General features: G+C 48.7%; 7 protein-coding genes across 7 annotated transcripts; 6 read left to right on the forward strand and 1 right to left on the reverse strand.

The window, feature by feature from the left end:
- Positions 1–134: 134 nt before the first annotated feature.
- On the reverse strand, positions 135–6,018 carry N7516_007251 (lovastatin nonaketide synthase; the record flags this gene model as incomplete). Its single annotated transcript, XM_057219971.1, has 3 exons — positions 135–144; positions 192–5,650; positions 5,731–6,018. 3 exons carry the CDS (start codon positions 6,016–6,018, stop codon positions 135–137), a joined length of 5,757 nt encoding a protein of 1,918 aa, XP_057074062.1.
- A 938-nt stretch (positions 6,019–6,956) lies between these two features.
- On the forward strand, positions 6,957–8,537 carry N7516_007252 (cytochrome P450; the record flags this gene model as incomplete). Its single annotated transcript, XM_057219972.1, has 3 exons — positions 6,957–7,148; positions 7,336–7,929; positions 7,995–8,537. 3 exons carry the CDS (start codon positions 6,957–6,959, stop codon positions 8,535–8,537), a joined length of 1,329 nt encoding a protein of 442 aa, XP_057074063.1.
- A 594-nt stretch (positions 8,538–9,131) lies between these two features.
- N7516_007253 (FAD-dependent oxidoreductase) lies at positions 9,132–10,629 on the forward strand (the record flags this gene model as incomplete). Its single annotated transcript, XM_057219973.1, has 4 exons — positions 9,132–9,839; positions 9,894–10,011; positions 10,067–10,162; positions 10,250–10,629. 4 exons carry the CDS (start codon positions 9,132–9,134, stop codon positions 10,627–10,629), a joined length of 1,302 nt encoding a protein of 433 aa, XP_057074064.1.
- Positions 10,630–10,868: 239 nt separating this feature from the next.
- N7516_007254 (dienelactone hydrolase family protein) lies at positions 10,869–11,754 on the forward strand (the record flags this gene model as incomplete). Its single annotated transcript, XM_057219974.1, has 3 exons — positions 10,869–10,956; positions 11,028–11,462; positions 11,546–11,754. The coding sequence occupies 3 exons, from the start codon at positions 10,869–10,871 to the stop codon at positions 11,752–11,754; spliced, it is 732 nt and encodes a 243-aa protein (XP_057074065.1).
- Positions 11,755–12,561: 807 nt separating this feature from the next.
- On the forward strand, positions 12,562–13,714 carry N7516_007255 (FAD-binding oxidoreductase; the record flags this gene model as incomplete). The annotated part of the gene is made up of 2 exons (XM_057219975.1): positions 12,562–12,675; positions 12,725–13,714. The coding sequence occupies 2 exons, from the start codon at positions 12,562–12,564 to the stop codon at positions 13,712–13,714; spliced, it is 1,104 nt and encodes a 367-aa protein (XP_057074066.1).
- Positions 13,715–13,760: 46 nt separating this feature from the next.
- N7516_007256 (FAD/FMN-containing dehydrogenase) lies at positions 13,761–13,964 on the forward strand (the record flags this gene model as incomplete). The annotated part of the gene is made up of 1 exon (XM_057219976.1): positions 13,761–13,964. One exon carries the CDS (start codon positions 13,761–13,763, stop codon positions 13,962–13,964), a length of 204 nt encoding a protein of 67 aa, XP_057074067.1.
- Positions 13,965–15,031: 1,067 nt separating this feature from the next.
- N7516_007257 (GMC family oxidoreductase) lies at positions 15,032–17,203 on the forward strand (the record flags this gene model as incomplete). Its single annotated transcript, XM_057219977.1, has 6 exons — positions 15,032–15,439; positions 15,501–15,998; positions 16,079–16,373; positions 16,437–16,892; positions 17,009–17,071; positions 17,136–17,203. 6 exons carry the CDS (start codon positions 15,032–15,034, stop codon positions 17,201–17,203), a joined length of 1,788 nt encoding a protein of 595 aa, XP_057074068.1.
- Between the last annotated feature and the right edge of the window lie 1,662 nt (positions 17,204–18,865).

Below are 18,865 nucleotides of genomic sequence, written 5' to 3' on the forward strand. Positions count from 1 at the left end.
CCGGGCGGACCGCAACCTCGACCTCGTCATTGTTGGCTACCAGAACCACTTTTCCAGTGTGCTGGCCCATCTGCAACATTCTAAAACCCCTCACAGCTTCTGAATATGGAAGTGTGAATATTGTCTCGGGTAATTTAATCTTGCCTTCGTGGACCAGGTTGCAGCAGTCTCTGAGCAGCTGAGCACCTAACTGTCGATTGTGTTTGTAGATGGTCACCAAATCAACTGAGGAAAACGAAACGTTTCGTCGAAATGGCGCCATCCCAATAGTCGTGTTCTCATGGATGTCACGTTTTCCAATGTCGACAAAGCGGCCAAATGTGGCTAAACTGTTCCAAGACGCGTGAAGAAGTTCGCCAGCCAGACTGTTCAGGACGACATCCACGCCCCTGCCGTCGGTCAGCCTCATAACTCCGTCGACAAAGCTATTGTCTCGAGAGTTCAGAATATTCTCCTCAGCCAGAGCATACTGAGAGATCAGTAGATCCCGCTTTGCGGGAGAGCCAACTGTGGCGATGATATTGGCACCGATCATTTGGGCGATCTGAATTGCCATCTGGCCGACTCCGCCAGCTGCGGCATGAATCAAAACAGTTTCGCCAGGTTGTAGCCTTGCGGTATCGACAAGAGAGTAGTATGCGGTGGTCAGAATTAAAGGCACGGCGGCTGCCTGTTCGAAGGGCATTTGACCCAACCGGTAACAGTGGCAGGCAGGGTTTCGGACGACGGAACGATGAGCTCCCCTCCCGGGCCGCAGAGCTAACACGCGATCTCCAGACTTGAAATCTGCAGGATTGACATTTTTACCCACTTTCCGGACAATGCCAGCACACTCGTCGCCTAGCATATAGTCATCGAGAATACCCACAGCGGCAGCAACGTCTCGGGAATTTATGGGGGAAGCGCGGACATCAATTTCAATATCATCTGCCGCGAGATCCTCGTTGATAATCTCATGATCTTCCTCCCAGACAAGCGTTTCCAGTAAACCAACCTGGTCAATAGCCAGCCTGATGGGATGTTCGGAATTGAAGGGCTCCGCCTTGGCTCCTGAAGCCACGCCTCCTGGAACCCTTGAATTAAGGCCGTCATCGTTCACAATGCGAGGAATAGAAAGGACATTTTCCCGAAGAGAAAACTCTTCTTCTTGGATCGCTGGATTCAACAGTTGAGGAATCAACGTCACAACCGATTCGTGAGCCCATTCATCAGGAAGATCCAGAGTCAGCAGCCGCAAGCTTGCATTTTCGGACCGCGCGCTCCGACTCAGCCCAATAATTAAAGCCCCCATAGGGCTCGTCACGTTGGAGGTGGCTCCATGAAGCAGCCATAGGACATTCATGTCTGGGCGGGTGAGCACTTCCCTGGTAGCATTGAACTCGAGCTCATCCTCCTGCTTCATCTGCGCAAACAGATCTTGGTCTAAGCTAGCCAAAATGACCAAGTCGGAGTCCTCGCTCAATCTGCTAGGTAGCTCAGCGATCGAGACAGAAGAGATAGAACGCTGCTTGTTTTTAGCTTTGAGATGCGATACCAGGTCTAGCGTACGGCGGGAAGGCTTGGATGACAGACACAAGAGAATTGGTTTCTGGTAGCATAGAGTCTCTGTGCTCTTCTGCCACACATTGATGTTTTGCCCATCGAAAAGCTTCTTCAGTTTCGATTGATCAATGATGCAACCGTTGGTGATAACATAGCCGTCATCTTTGATGTAAGGTAAAACGTCTTGATCTTTGGCATTACTCACAATCACCAAGTCAAAACTCTGCTCTTCTGGTGCTTCTGAAAGAACAAAACCTGGCCGCTCTTTTTGCAGTACCGCTAGCTCATCTTGGAATTGATCATCGAATGACTTGTTGCACGCAACGGCTGTAATAGACTGGAACACACGCCGTTCGTTGCTATTGTCAGTCAACAAGTTTACAATCTCCCTGGTATGCTCAATATCAGAGGTGACATGGAGTATCCTTGTGTTCGGGTGCTGATGCACGAAGAGATGGAGCAAGTGTTCTAGGCCCGCCTGGTGTAGAGCCGGTGAAGACGACATCATCAGTTGATCAAAGGCTGGTTGCCATCGTGTACGGAAGAACAAAGAGCGGTCATTGGTATCATCCCCATTACTCAATGAGGTCAGTCGGAGACCGGCCACAGACACCAATGCCCGACCGGTGTCTTGATTGTAGACTACCAAATCACTGACGGCAGCTCGGGGGCCAGAGAAATGAGCTGATGATGCCACCCATACCTCCTGCGGTCCCTTAGCATCCTTGATCGGTATCATCTCGGGCAAAATTTCCAATGATTGGAGGAAGGTGGGCACAAAGGCTACGTCCAGGTCCTTTCCCATAAGACCCTCGAGAGCAGCAAATATGGTGTGGAACGTGGCATCTAGCATGGTCGGGTGAAGAACAGTCACATCTGCAGGTTGACTTGCATATTTCTCGGGACTGAATGTGAGTGTCGAGGAAGCAAAACCAGAGCCACACTCTATATTCCCAGTCAAAAGCTTGAAGCCTGCACCATACTGCAGTCCAAGGTCATGCAAATGACGGTAGAAGCCCCGTGCCGAGGAACACGAGGTGCTTTGCTTCTGTCGCAGCTCATGTTCCTCTAGTGACATCTGCCTGTTCGCATGATCCTCAACTGAAACCAGACCTGTGCAGTGCTCTGTGCATGCCTCACCACCAGCAGCATAGGAGAAAATGGAGAATTCAAGCCATGTATTGGACTTCGACTTGGCGGAAGTGGTTCGAGGGCGGATATCCAGGATCACCTCGGTACCCATATCAGAGTCGTCAAGAACTAACGCGGCTTTTATGGAAATGTCCCGTAAGGCTAGACCATTGAAATCACCAACCTCCCCCTTCGATCGGATGGCAGCTTCAATGGCAAGGCTCATATAACCTGCTGCCGGAAAGACGACCTTCCCATCCACCACATGGTCGCCAAGCCAGGGTAACTCTCGAACCCTCAAGTAATTCCGCCAACGGGTATGCTTCTCAATTGAGCCGGGCATAATGGTGCCCAAAATTGAATGCCGATAGGGACGTAGACGATGCTCATGGATGATTCGGGTCTCCGCCCAAAACCGCTCGGAATGATCCCATGCATACGTTGGCAGGTCGGGCAGCTTTTGAGCAGAGGATATTTGATGTGCAACATCATTTTCGGTAAGGTAAATATCACTGTTAAGCGCCGACAGGTCGACCGGGTAACCCAGTTGAAAGAGCTGGCCAGCCAAAGCCAGCATTCCCTCAAAATCTGGGGCTCCCCGTGTCAAAGATGAAAAATATGGCAGATCCATGTTTAAGCTCTTCATCACCTGCTTAGATGGGCCTTTCAGTGCTGGATGAGGTCCAATCTCGATCAGGACATCGAGGTTTTCATTTTCCATATCATCGAGGAGGATTCCGACCAAGGCGTCAGAGAATCGAACAGTGCCGGTCATGTTGGCGGCCCAGTATTCTGGTCCCATCTTGTCTGATTTGGCCACTCGGCCAGTAACACTGGAGAACATCCGTGTTTCAGAGGGCTTTACTACAAAACTGGAACATTCGACTAGCGCTTTCTCGTATGCCGGTGCGAGGGGGCTCATGTGGTGGGAGTGGAACGCCTGTTTTACCTGCAAGCGACGTGCAAAAACATTTCGAGCTTGCAAGCCTTCGTTGACAGCGATAATTGCATCTTCGTCTCCAGATAGAGTGACACTAGATGGGCTATTCACTGCGGCGATGACCACTCGGCCTGGATAGTCCCTGATCTCCAAGGCAGCTTCAGCTTGCCCTAATCCCACAGCTAACATCGCCCCTGGGATGTTATCCTTTCCTAACTGTAGCGCTTTGTTTGACATGTGCAAACCGCGATAATATGCGACACACATTGCGCTATCGAAAGATAAAATGCCTGCCGCATATGCACTTGCTACCTCCCCTGACGAATGTCCAGCACATGCTGCTGGAACAACCCCCCAACTCTTCAGGAGCTCCAAAATCGCCAATTGCACCGCTGTGCAAACAGGCTGAGATAATTCGGTTTCTGCGAGCCGGGACTCCTCCTTTGTCCTGGAAAGCTCTTCCACGATCAACCAACATGGGCCATCGGGTAGACTGGATAGAACACGATCGGCTCTCTCCAAAGTCTGCCTGAATATCGAGACCTTGGAAATCAATTCGCGGCCCATTGAATGCCATTGAGCACCCTGGCCGGTGAAAATAAATCCTAGTCGTAAAGGGTCTTGCTTGGCCCTTGTCCACGGGGGCACATTTTCCAGCTTGTTCACGACGTCCACTGCACTCGTTCCAATAACGAAGGATCGTTTTTCATGAAGGGTTCGACGATTGGTCAGACTGTAAGCCAAATCGGACACGAGGGTCTCCGGCTTTTCTTGCAGATAAGCCGTGAGGCTGTCAGTCCACACCTTCCCTGCTTTCTCCGAGTGCGAGGTCAATGGCACCAGGAACGGGCGACCAATGACATCGGCCTCAAAAGCTTTTAAAACCGTCGAGCCTGGTTGAACGATGTTGTCGGGAAATGGACCAAATGCTTCGAGAATTACATGTGCATTGGAGCCACCATAGCCAAAGGAATTGATACTGACTCTCTTCGTACCCTGACTGTTGGTGGGGAAATCGATCAAATCCGTGGGCACTTGAATCCCCCAGTCGTCAAATGCGATTTCTTTGTTCGCTCTCTTGAAATGCATATTTGGTGGGATTTTCCCCTTTTCAAGGGCCATTGTGGCTTTGATCAGGCCGGCGACTCCGGATGCCCCTTCCGTATGTCCTATATTGGTCTTGATAGATCCAACGTATAGGGGCTGACTGCGCTGTTTGGAGGCAAAACATGTACCGATGGCTCTCATCTCCAGCGGATCCCCGCGAGCAGTGCCGGTACCATGCGCTTCTACATATTGTGTGTCGGCGGGATCTAACCCACAGGACTGATAGGTTCGTTGGATCAGGTCCACCTGTGCCTCTGGGGAAGGCAGAGTGATCCCCTGTGTCATTCCATCATGATTAGACCCGGTGGCCTTCACAACAGCGCGAATCCGATTTCCATACAGTTGCGCCTTGTTCTGTCCGCGCAGGATGACGGCGCATATTCCATCTCCTCGGGCGTAACCTCTCCCATCGGCATCGAATGCCCGACAGCGACCTTCTTCGGACAGCATTCCCAAGTCCGTCATGGTGATGAAAATATTCGGATCAAAATGGAGCGCTGAGCCCACGATAATGGACATGTCACATTCTCCATTCTGGATCGCCTGGGCGCCGAAGTGGAAGGAGACCAGAGAGGAAGAGCATGCAGTATCGATTGTGAGACTCATCCCTTTAAGGTTGAAAGCATAGGACACCCGATTGGCGAGGATGGCGTTTCCTGTCCCCGTCACAGTATATTTGGGGTAGTACTCCAAATCTTTAGTGAGCATGGCATTGTAGTCATTTGTGAATGAGCCACATAGGACCGAGGTGTCTGATCCATCTATTTCATCCAAAGTAAGGCCGGCATCTTCGAGCGCCTCGTACACCACTTCAAGAAGGAGGCGCTGCTGGGGGTCCATAGCTTCGGCTTCCTTGCCGGAAATGCGGAAAAAGCTACGATCAAACACCCCCAGATCTTGATCAAGAAAGTAACCATGCTTGGTATTTGTCTGGCATGATATATCGCAGTCAGCAGTGCTCTGATCAACATCGCCCAAAGTCGGTGGGCTTAGAAGGGTGATGTTATTACCGTTCCCTTGTTTGTTCCTTTGGGATGAAAGAAATTCTCAATATGGAATCGATTAGAGGGCATCTCTTGCCTAAGGTCTTTCTGTTCGACAATGTTGTCCCAGAGTTTACTTGGACGATCTGCACCAGCAACGCGACAGGCATAGCCTATGATAGCAGCGTGGTTGGGGCCATGGACCGAGGATATGGACGATTCTGAGGGGCGAGAAGAAAACGGCGGCGAGATATCTTTACTCGTTGTGCCTGAATCTTCAGATCCTCGAAGATCTCTCGGCGCGATTGATACCATAGTGAGCGGTTCTCAAATGAGATAAAGTCAAGTCATACAGTTGTGAAGAGGCTTTGGGGAATGTTTTAAGACGACAGAACTCTCGTTCATTCGCAACAATAGAGATCCCAGGCTTTATCTAGTGTGCTAGTCATGCTTGATACCACGTCAGGATTGGAAACGGATACATATTATGATCTATGAATGTATAGTGTGGTACATGAAAGGGGCGGAATGTCTCGTTCAAATTCCGTATAGCATGGAATGGCCTAATCTATGTCGCAGTGAAGAAATCCTCCGTCCCACTCCAGATAAGTGCACAGCCGGTAAATTTGGGTCAATGAATCTCATGTCCTATTCAGGTAGTACTTTATATCCCTCCAAATAATAATCAAATCTTCTAATAAGGCCTTCCAGCCTTGAAAGTGTCATGGGACGGCCCGTTATCTCTGCCCCGCGATGTCTCATTGCCAAATACTCCAATACAACCTCGGGTTCTGCTCTAGTTCTGCAAACCTTGCCTCACTTATATCGAGCGACTAGGCAACCTCAAGAATGAGCAATGGAGCGCTGCATAGGTGACGTCATTCGGGATCACCGTAGAAGTCCAATCGTAGAGCAGCGGATATCTCCCCCGAGTATGAATGATTCCACCCTGATTTATTTCATACGCCCTTGCTTATCTTCAGGGCCGCACACGGCTGACCGGCCCACGGATATTTCTTGAATTTCTGATCGATGGAACGCCTAGGTATATCACATCATAGGGTGTAGGGAATATCGTTACACGAGAATGTTCATTTTTTCACGCATGTGGATATGGTGCTCGAGAGGAATGAGCCGTCTAATCACAATTCTCACGTAGAAAGACCGCGCGGTTTGTTCCCTTGTCTCGCTTTTTTTCTCTCTCCTCCACCCAATTCTTATCTAGAACATCAGTGCCTTCACGAACAGACAAAATGATCGCACACGTCCTATCTTCATCCGGACTTTCGGAGAAGCAGCTTGGCTGCGCATTGGTTTGCACCGTCACATTTGTTTTGTCACTCGTTTTCCTTTCGTTGAATTCTGAGGATGGGAAGAAATGTCCTCCTGCCCCAAATTTTGGACTACCGCGCATCGGCGACGCAGCTGCATTTCTGAAAGATCCTGTAAGCTTCATACAGAAAGCAAGTAAGAAATGTGGATCTGTATTTCAGGTTAAACTGCTCTTTGCAAACCTCATCTACTTGCGTGGAACCAGATATAACCGCATGTATACCGACGTTAAGGAGGACACATGGTCATTCGGTGGTGGCATTGTAGGACTTCCATTACAACTGAATCAAATTTCACCAGGCTAATGATCCGTTCCAGGGCTTGTTTCTTAGGAAAATCGCTCAACCAGGTTATTTTGACCACTTCCGGACCTTGGTCTCCTCGTTGAACCGCGGCGTGAATCGGAAGGTCGCTTTGGATCACTACACCCAGTTGGTCGAGGAGGAAGCTGACAAGGTGCTTGAGATCTGGAGCCAGCAAGATAGGGTCCAAATCTTCGAAGAGACCTCCCGTTTTGTGCACCGAGTGATTGTGCGGTGCTTAATGGGTCAAGACTTCTACGAGAACCATCTGGACGAGCTTTACGATATAGTGCATCATATGGAGACAGATATAGGTCATCCTCTTAACATGCTCCTGCCCGACTGGGTCCCCCATCCACCATCGCGTCGACTGCAACAACACAGAGACCGATTTAGGCGAATCTTTCAACAACAGCTTGCGGAGCGGCGCAAGGATCCTCAAGCATGGAAGGACTCCTTGGACTATATTTCGTTTACCCTGGAGGATCCACGAACCGCCCACCTCGCCGACTGGCTTCCTTCACATCATACAGTGATGATGTTCGCTGCCCATACAAGCACAGTAGCCAGCATTGCATGGACAATCATAGAGGTCAGTTACCAAAATCACCATGAAGTGCTGCTCGGATCATTGACGAATATATACCTTACCTTTAGTTACTTCGCAATCCGGAGTACATATCTGAGGTGCGCAAGGCATTGGACGCTCATGATATGGATGCACGCCACACTCCTGAGCTTTTGGCATGTATCAAAGAGAGTGGTCGTCATTACTCAGGGGTCCACATGTTTCGAACCACGCATCGCCCCGTGGACCTGGATGAAGGCAGGTATACGGTCCCTCCCAACTGGATTGTCTGCATATCTCCTTACCTTACACACCATGACCCTGAGATTTACCACGATCCACACAAGTGGCTTCCTAGGCGTTGGTTAGGGCACGATTCTGGCACTCGGAATCTGAACAACCCACAGGAGGTCGCATTCATGCAATTCGGTGCTGGCTGTCATCGATGCCCAGGGGAGGCACTGGCCGGAATTATCGCCCAAGGGCTGGTTTCTCATCTCCTCAAAAATTATGATCTCGCCTTGGAGAATGATGACCTACCTATGAACCTTTCTATGTTGGATTTCAGTAAAGTGGGAAGTCCGTGGCTTTTAGGGGATGCATTTATTAGGCTCAGTCGCAGAGAAGAATAGTGAGGTTATTGTCCTGCTGATTTTACCATGGGCCAGTGTTAGATTTTCTTCAAATAATGTGCGGATAATTCTTGAATACGCCATCTATGGATCACTCAACGTGATATCACTTCCCTATGTCCTTACTTATTTATAGTTACATCACTCAATCATAATGTTACAACATCGTATCCGCGCCACGGAATGAAGTTACTCTTGGAATGAAAGGCGTTACCGGATACAAAACCACAAACACTATATTTTTATAGCTTGCTATTTGTTTCCAAGTTCACATCATTCTTTTGGATTAAATTGTTCTGGCTTCCGGACCCAGATCTACATAGGTATGCAGACTCTTCCGAAGCGCCCTGCCACTAGACTGGATCCAAGGATACCTATTTATACATCCCTATACTCATGCTCCACATTGTCAGGCATGCATACTTACCTGGTCAGGTATCTTTAATGTTTCCGTGCCGACGGATAATACATGAATATATGTATATATATCAGGTATTCTCATAATACCCCTTGAGTCCAACCAATCTTTCTTTCCTTTCCTGGCAAGGGTCTTTTACATTGAAGACATCCTACTCACTTCCTACATTACATATCATGACTCGAGTCGCTCCAACTACAGATGCCCAGGTCATCATTGTAGGTGGAGGAATTGGAGGCCTGACATTGGCGGGTATCTGTAAAAAGCTTGGAATCAGCTATAAAGTGCTCGAACGCAGTGCCGAAATCACCCCCGTCGGAGCAGGGATCTCCCTTGCACCCAACTGCCTACGTATCTTGGATCAGCTGGGACACATGGACGCAATCCGACGCAAAGGACAGCCTCTTCGCAAGATTCAAATCTTCCGGGACAATACCTTGTGGAATGTCGTTGACTGGGAATGGATTGAGAGCAAGTTTGGGTACAGCCTCTACTCTATTGAAAGACATTCAATGCACCAAGCCCTTTATCAAGGTGCGGGGCCAGAGAATGTTTTACTCAATGCAGAGGTAGTCGATATTGAAGATCTGCCCACTGAGCCTACGGTCAAGGTGAGCCTTGCCGACGGTCGACAGATAACTGGTGAAGTAGTGGTAGGTGCAGATGGCATTAGGTCAGCAACCAGACGCATTTTGGCTGAGAAGGACGGACTGGATGGCACCACCATCCGCTTTACTGGTCGTACACACATGACCGGTTATACCCAGCCCTTGCAACATTTGAGTTCGCACGATTTGGGTGTTGCTACTTGGGTTTTTTACGACGACGCCATTTTGACCTCGTGGCCATGTATTGAAAACAGGCAATGGTTTGTAGGAGTCAAGGTATCGTATTACCTTTACATTTACGCATGACCTCTCCCGGCTGATAGTGGATAGTCATCGGAACTGAAAGATCCTAGTCGGTCAAGCTGGAAAGGAGCCTCGAAGAAAATGATCAATGACGTCTATGGCGACCGATTTCATCCGTTTGGTAAGAACCGTACGGTGCGCGACGGTAATTCCCCCTTGCCCAGAATGTATCCATGGTGGTCCTAACTTGAACCCCATAGTGGTGGATTTGGCCGAACGCGTGACAGCTAGTGACGTGTTCGAGGAAACAGCATTTCCCGCCATGGCTACTGGACGGGTAGCCCTTGTGGGCGACGGTATGATCTTGCCCAGTCCCTGACTTTCTCGGCCTTCGAGGCTAATTCAATCTAGCCGCACATTCCATGACGTCCTTTATCGGCCAGGTATTTGTCACACCGCCACTTCTGCAGCAGCTCCCACTGACTCAATGATGCATTACCAGGGCGCGTGCCAAGCAATCGAAGATGCAGGCGAGTTGGCCAATGTGCTCAATTCGTACTTCCGTGATCGGTCAGGCCACCCGCAGGCGCTACAGATGTGTCTGAAAGAATACCGTCAACGCAGGGAAGAGAGGGCCCGCTACGTTTTCGAGTTTTCCAGTACTTTTGCCTCACTGCACACCGGCAAAATGTCCTATGGATTGGGGCCGCTGCTTCGCAGGGTTGCATTTACCTGGGCCCCATTATGGTGCTGGGATCGTGCACTCACTCCCTTGTATGGCTACCAGCCTCACATCGAGGCACTGGCTGAAGGGTCGGCCTAGAATCATGGAGAGGGAAAGGATCTACGCATAGGGCTAATCTCTGAACCATGAGACAAATCTAATGCATTTTACTGTTTGGCTACTGGAAAATACGCCACATTTGGGGCACCAGCTCTGTGTAATACCACGCAAGTTCTTTCTGATAAAGATACACAAGAAGTCAAGTTCAACGCCATACTCATCAATCATTCCCTGCCTGTATCCATAGGCTGCCCTCTTGAAGCACGGATTAATCCATCATGACCTCCCTACCACCCTCACAGTGTTGCGCTGGTGGCTCGCTGCACGGGGGTCAGAGCAAAGGCGAGATCACGTCTATCGGGAACAGTATGCCGGTTTTTGTTCCCTTCATGTCACCATCCCCCAATTTTCCTCCTAACTGAATCGCATCAGTCCAGGCATATCTTTCCTACCCCCGGACAAAGAAACTGGCAATGCAATCTTATTCTTGTCTGATATATTTGGGCTCGAACTTGTGAACTCCCAGTTAATTGCAGACCAATACGCAGCCAATGGGTATTTCGTCGTCATGCCGGATCTCTTCAAGGGGGACCCGGTCCCCGTGGACCACCCAGAAAGCTTCAGCGTCATGGACTGGCTTCAAGGTCACCTCCCTCAACACACTGATCCAATTATCAATGAAGTGCTAAAGGAGATGCGAGACTCCTTTGGCTGCGAGTGGGTTGGAGGCGTGGGCTACTGTTATGGAGGGAAGTTTGTCTGCCGCTATTTACGTGCAGGCCAGATTGATGTCGGTTTCATTGCCCATCCAACGTTTATTGAGCCGGATGAGTTGAAGGCAATTCAAGGTCCATTGAGTATTGCGGCGGCCGGTGGGTGTTTTATAGTCTATGCAGTTTTTCTGATTTTATATCCCGCTCGCCTTTGTGTCTAGTTGCTGATTTACATGTCCTAGCCAATGACTACCTTTTTCCGCCTGGGAAACGTCATGAAAGCGAAGAAATTCTGGCCACATTGGATGTGCCTTATCAGCTGAGCATCTTCTCGGAGGTGGAGCACGGTTTCGCGGTTCGCTGTGATATGAACAAGAGCCGGCACAAATTCGCCAAAGAACAAGCCTTCAGCCAAGCGGTGGCATGGCTGAACCATTACCTCAGTAAATGAGCTCCTATGCTGCCTGGAGGAGTTGATGATAATGATATTTGCACTGAATTGGAAACCCTTCGTCTGTCTTACAAAGCTTATAGACTACAGTAATGTTCTATAGAAGTGACGATGTAGGCTTTAGGGCTAGGGAAGATCTCATAAGCCTCTTCTAAACTAGCCGATAACGTAGAAGACAAGACTAGACATCTGCCTTGTAGCCTGGACCTCTAGAGATAAGTAGCTACTCGATATTTTATCTCGTTCAATTTCTATTCGTTTTCTTTTAGAGCAATCTACTCTTGGGGCAAATATCCTAGGTGACATACGCATAGCCGGTCACTTTGAGTGGAGACATTCCTTTCATTGCGATGGAATTCTGACTCCATTCCCACATTGGGGCCAGTGATATGTATTAGATGAGATGCGCGATTTGTTGGGAACTTACCCTGCCAACCGATGAATTCGTATCCCTTTTTATCTTTATTTTTATTTTTGGTGTTTGTGGCGGTCAGAAGACTCGCATGACAGCAATTTTAAAAAGAGGTATGATGAGTGACACCTTGATTATGCTCTCCCGAGGGGCTTGCATTGGGTTACAATGAACTGTAAACCCCATGCGGAATACGGCACGATGGAAGAAGGGGCGAAGAACAGAGAGCCTTTGGCACATATTCTCTGGCAGAAGATTTTGCATATCGGCCGGCACAATTACGCGGCCTGGCTCCTTGCACATTTATTAGGCCCATTGTCTGCGCATCCCATCAACCATACAAAGCGCGGATACATCATACCTTCGTCTATGGTCCCTTAGATTTAATCAGCACAATGGAAGAACTGCGCAAACACCTTGAAGGCACTAATGCCGTCATTTTGACGCCCGAGTCTGACGGATATTTGGAGAGTATCAGACGCTGGAGTGACACGTGTGAAAAAAAGGCTGTAAGGAAACTACCTATTGAAAGACAAAACCCTGGCTAATCAGCAACAGGCCGCCGTGATCTTACCGACGACTACAGAGGAAGTATCCCTGTCAGTTAGGTTTGCAAGCAATCGTCAAATTCCCCTGGTGGTGCACAACGGGGGTCACTCAACCAGCGGCTCTTCTGCGACGGAGGGCGGAATCGTGATTAGTCTTGTACGTATGCGGCATGTGGTGGTCGATCCCGCTCGAAAGACAATTACGGCACAGGGTGGCACCATCTGGGAAGATGTCGACAAGGCGGCGGCAATTCATGGATTAGCGACCGTTGGAGGCACCGTGAATCACACAGGGGTGGGCGGGTTGACGCTCGGCGGGGGGTATGGATGGCTCACAGGAAAATATGGTCTCACGATCGACAATCTCCTCGCAACTACCGTAGTCCTCGCCAATGGCAGCATCCTGGAAGCCTCTGAACAAACTAATCCGGACCTATTCTGGGCGCTCCGCGGTGCGGGCCAGAACTTCGGAGTCGTCACCGAGTTCGTCTTCCAGGGCTACGATCAAGCCAACGAGGTATACGCAGGCATGTTGAGCTGGAACCCCGACCGCCTCCCCCAGATCATTGACTTTGTCAATGGATTCGAAGAGCCTAGTAATACAGGAGATCAAGGCATCTTTTTCGGTTTCTGCGGTACCAGCATTGTCGCAGCGATCTTCTACAACGGCCCTCGCTCCAGAGCAGAGAGATACTTCGCACCCATCCTCTCCATTGAATCTATCTCAAACAGCTGTGGTATGATGCCTTACTGTGAGCTAAACTCGATCCAAAACCCTCTCGCCACGTACGGTGGTCGTAAATCCTTCAGCGGAGCCTTCGTCAAACTCCCGCTCGAGGTGTCCTTCTTCCAGGAACTATGGGCCGACTATACCGACATGCTCAGAACATACCCAGAATCAGCTCGGACGGCGGTTTTATTCGAGCTCGTCTCCCAGAAACAGGTTCTGCGCGTCCCCAAGAATGCCACGGCCTTCGCTACTCGGGGGGCCCTACTATAATGTCGGGTGTGTCTTCCGGTGGGATAACCCGGCACTTGATCAGACCATGCGTATCATCCAGCGCGGCATGATGCGGAAGGTCGGTGAGAGTGCTGGTGCGGGTGCCCATGCCCGGGCGTACGCAAATTACTCGCATGACGGCCGGGCAGGGGAGGTCTACGGCGAGAACTTGCCGAGATTGCAAATGCTGAAGCAGGAATATGACCCGCACAATGTATTCAGGAAGTGGTTAAATCTACTACCGAATTGATTGCGAGGCGCTTATAACAGACCCTTCCTGTATGTAATGAGGAAGAATTTAGGTTTCAGAGTTTCGGAACGGTACGCGAATCTTGGCAACTTAAAAAATGGTCTGAAGCGGAAAATCCCGAGATAGTGGTGTAGACCTGGGTATTGCCGTAAGGGATGGGAACGGTGAGGGTCCCATTCCAGGGTTTACAATCCTCCAAGGTTCCTTCTCGTCTGGGCATTTACAGACATAATTAGCTTCAAATTGCAAGAATCATGTTCGCTCACCATATTTTCCAAGTTTTTTTTGTCCAAGAATGTGTTCCAGTGGATTAAGTTGAGACATAATTGCAGACATTTTATCCACATCTGATACAACGGGGCGGTGTGGATCTACTAGTCAGCCATGATGACCCACCTTTTGATTGCTGTAGGTATTGACCATGGATTCTCTAGTTACACTTTATTCTATGCTCGATCAGATCTCGAATTATTTTTGTGGCCATCTTAGCTGGTAGAGCATACCTAAAGCGGACTTTTTTTTTGCAAATGAAGTCTCAACACCGACCCCATAGATTTCTTGTTTCGAGGCATGTCTAAGCTAATCTGGGAAATGATCACTTCATACACTATGAACTGCGACATTTAGAGAATCATGTGCGGAAACCTTGGAAGGTCGCATTCATGCCGATGTTGTCGAAAGCAGAGGACCTTGGAAAGAGTCTGAATGGAAAGTAAGTGAGATAAAAAGTGCGATGGTCGCCGGATAGAGAATCTTTTTGAAGCGAGTTTAGACTGCTATTTACCCACCCTGGTTAAGGTAGCTAGTTTCTACTACGTCAAAATCATCAATAAGGTTTGAAAGATGGGGCTTCAGGGTGCCACCTTGAAATCCAAAGGAAGTCGTCATGATCCGAATTCAGAGGCGTAGTCGTGATATAATAGATGATGGCTACTATCTCATGATCTGGAATTGAATCAAAGTTTCTCATGTATAACACTAAAGTAGTCATATAACCAGAGGGAGTTACAACCCGGGCATCTGGCAGGTGAGCTTCATCAAGAGTAATAAAGCAAACAACATCAGACATGGCTCCAACTGTGTTGACTAAGGCTTTCTTGTCTTTATGGGCATTTTCATCTGCTGTCCGCGGCTACCCAAACGGTCCATGGTACCAGGTTCCCTTGGGCGAAAATGTCCTGGGAGATCCCACGAGATATCCTATTGCAGATGACAAACTTGTGGATTATGTCGTCGTGGGCGGTGGTGCATCGGGTCTCACTGTGGCCGCGCGCCTGTCCGAAGATCCTTCAGTCACTGTGGCAATTGTCGAGGCCGGTTCATTTTATGAGCAGACTGGCAACCACAGTGAAGTTCCAGGATACGCCGCAGACTTCTTGAAGGGAAATATCCCCCCTTCCCTGGACTGGGGATTCGATACCGTTCCACAGGAAGGCGCCGATGGCCGCGTGAAACATTTCACAAATGCAAAGACCGTACGTTGACAAGGAATTGGAACGAGAGACGAGTGTAATGGATACTAACGGACCTTCACAGCTGGGCGGCAACTCTGCCTTTAACCTGATGGCCTATATGGCCACCAGCACGGGGGCATTGCAGAAGTGGGCATACGAGGTTGGCGATGATTCCTGGACTTATTCAAATGTAGCCAAATACTTCCAGAAGAGCCTAAACTTCACAGGCATTGACTCCAGCAAGCGACGACTTAACGCAACTCCGGAACTGGATACCAGCCATATTGGACATGGGGGGCCCCTGGACGTCACATATCCTAACTACGGTCAGCCTTTCAGCACCTGGATCAAGAAGGCATTTGACCAAGCGGGTATGTTACCCGTCGGAGGTTTCATGTCTGGGGATATGTTTGGGAGCAGCTGGGTCTTGGACACAATCAATCATACTGATGGTAAGCGGGCGTCATCGTCAAAGACCTTTCTGCAGCCCATCTTGGGCCAACGTGAGAACCTATTCTTGTATAATGGTACTTTGGCAGAAAAGGTCTCGTTTAGTGACAAAACCGCGACCGGTGTGCAAGTATCCCGGGGGAGACTACTTTTTTCTTGTCTGCTGCGCGTGAGGTGATAATCACAGCAGGTGGATTGATGACCCCACAGCTGCTCCAAGTCTCGGGCGTCGGCGACGCAAATCTTCTCAAGAAGCACAAAATTCCCGTCGTCCTCGATGCGCCGAGTGTAGGGCAAAACATGGAAGATCACATCAGCTTTGGAATCGGCCACAAGGTCGATGTGCAGACCAACTCGGCCCTGAAATACAAGGACCAATATGACGAGGCCGTGAAAGAGTTTCAAGGGCAACAAGATGGACTCCTTTCCAGCCCAGGGCCAGACTTCGGCGGTTTCGCCGACATTCCGCTGGACCTGCGCAACTTCTCTGCAAGCACCAAATCAGGTCAGCCCATTTTCCTTTAAGCATACCCGATAGATAATATCCTTATTAACTGCTCGTCAACAGATCTCGCCAGCTTCCCCAAGGACTGGCCGGAGGCATTCTTCATCTCTTTCCCTGTCGACATGGGCTTCCCGACCGATGGATACAACTATGCAATGCTATTTTGCACTCTCATGACCCCCATGTCTCGGGGAACTATCAGTATCAATTCAACCTCAATGAAAGATAGCCCAGTGATTAACCCGCGATGGCTCACCTCCAGCACCGACGTTGAAATTGCTGTTGCAGCATTCCGACGTGTCCGACAAATCTTGCAAATGCCCGTCCTTCAACAAAACATTATCGTCGGGTCCGAGGTCACACCAGGATCCGACGTGAAGACTTATGATGAGATTCATCATTACCTGAAGCAAAATTTTGCCTCCATGTCCCACCCGGCGTCTACCTGTCGAATGGGAAAAGAGGGGGACAAGAACGCAGTGGTAGATTCCAAGGGTCGCGTTTTAGGTCTTAATCACTGTACGTTCTTTTCTTCCTCGGTTCTTCCTTCTCATTTGCACTTCTCTTTGTCTGCTTTCTGTTTACTTCACCTTTCCGCTGGACTTAGGAGAGCTTGCTAACTAAGGGACGAATAGTGCGGATTGCAGATGCATCAATCTTCCCTTTCTTGCCTCCTGGTCTTCCTCTGGGCGTTGTCTGTAAGTCATCCTCTTTGGAGTCTTGTCATGCAAGCAGGATATTTAACTGACTGGTGTGCTTCAGACATGGTCGCTGAAAAGATCGCCGGCGATATCAAGCACGCCCGCAAACCGCAGCATTCCGAGCTGTGAATAACAGAGAGGTGAGGGTACAGCTTACGTCTCACGTAAGCTGAGAGATCGAGAAGGCAAGTCGGTCTCTACCTCCCCTTATCGATGCTGGTGGTCTTAAATTCGTGGTATCATATGTAATGAGGACCTCTTAGATACTTCTATCTTGTCGATATATTTATATTGGAAAATGCTTAGCCACCTGTTAAAAATAAAGTATTGCTTACTTAGGCAGTCAAGAAGGATAGTGCGTAACGTATTCGGCAAGCGAGTGGCCACCCCAAAAACGTCATAGTAAATGTGATATTTTGTAACTTTATATCTCGACAACAAGATTCATCTCAGGTCCCTTTCTTTGTCGATAGCAGGTGATCAGGATTCTACATTCTGTATATACCAATATTAAAGAGATTAAAATGCTATAGTATCGCGGTATTGCAAATTAAGTTGCTAAGAATCCAGAATATATATCTTGCAATCACGACGTCTTATATTTCAATAAACTCCCTTAAGAGGTTAGATGTCACCTTAAAGATAATAACTTATAAGTAAACCCCTTATAGACAACTATTGTTGAGAGATCAAGTTGTAATTTATCGCATTTACTATGTGTTTTTGGGGTGGCCACTCGCTTGCCGAATACGTTATAGAATTTTGCAATGACTAGTAACCTGCTGCTGGGGCCTTATACATGAATGAATTCTAGCATGAATCAGAGAGAGCCCATCTACATTCTACAGTCAGGTGGCAATATGTTCATACATTGAAAGATTTTCCTGTACATAGGATAGGATAGGTTGGAAGAAAAGTCGAGTTTGGAACGAGTGGGAGATAATGGTACCTGCAGGTGCGAACAACTGATTCACTTGAGGGAGTCACAGGCGGGAAGGCCCCCCTCTCAGTAAGCGCAGTGTGGTCATCACCACTGGCAACCCCAAGAAACTACTTCCGTTTGCGCTACAACTCAATAGAAACCTGCTGACGGCTAGTGGAGATCTACATTACGAAACCAAACCAAGTAACAGACTGAAATCTGATTGCATACCTACATATGTCCTAGTAACGGTGACGGTGACGACGATGAAGGTGAAGGTGGTGAGGGGGTAAGGGGGTAAGGGGGTAAGTGGGATCTAGACATATGAAGCAATGATCGACGTTTTAGTTCAAAATATGTGGATACTGGCGGGCCGGGGCATATTTATCAGCAGGATGATCAGCCCTGGAACCTCGGAATGCTCTGTATGTTGTACAAAGGTACGCACCATATTTCACTTGCGCAACCTTCCAAGAATACAACCTTGCATATTGCTATATATTTACGGTTATTTACACAGAGATTAGATTTTGCATTATTCTGGTTCGCGTCCTTGAACTAGAATCTTTTCTTTTTTTTTTTTCTTCTTTTTTTTTCTTTTTTTCTTCTTTTTCTTCCTATCTTTTGATTGCTATGGTCTATCATGATTCACTGTTTTCACCGTTCTCTAGTTATGAGTCATGCACATAGAATTTCATGACTGCACATAGAATGCATCATAATCAAACTTCCTTACCATTGGGGTTACATATGTGGAACTGGATCATGAGGGCAATGCAGGTTCTCCTTCAACCACGGTAGCATCTTTCCAATGTCTACTCTATAGCTGTAAGGGTTCGGGTATTGCCCAGGAATGGAATGTCAGCATC

This window comes from Penicillium verrucosum (genome assembly GCF_028828655.1).
Source record: "Penicillium verrucosum strain IBT 35672 chromosome Unknown utg000002l_segment0_segment0, whole genome shotgun sequence".
Taxonomy (NCBI): Eukaryota; Fungi; Ascomycota; class Eurotiomycetes; order Eurotiales; family Aspergillaceae; genus Penicillium; species Penicillium verrucosum.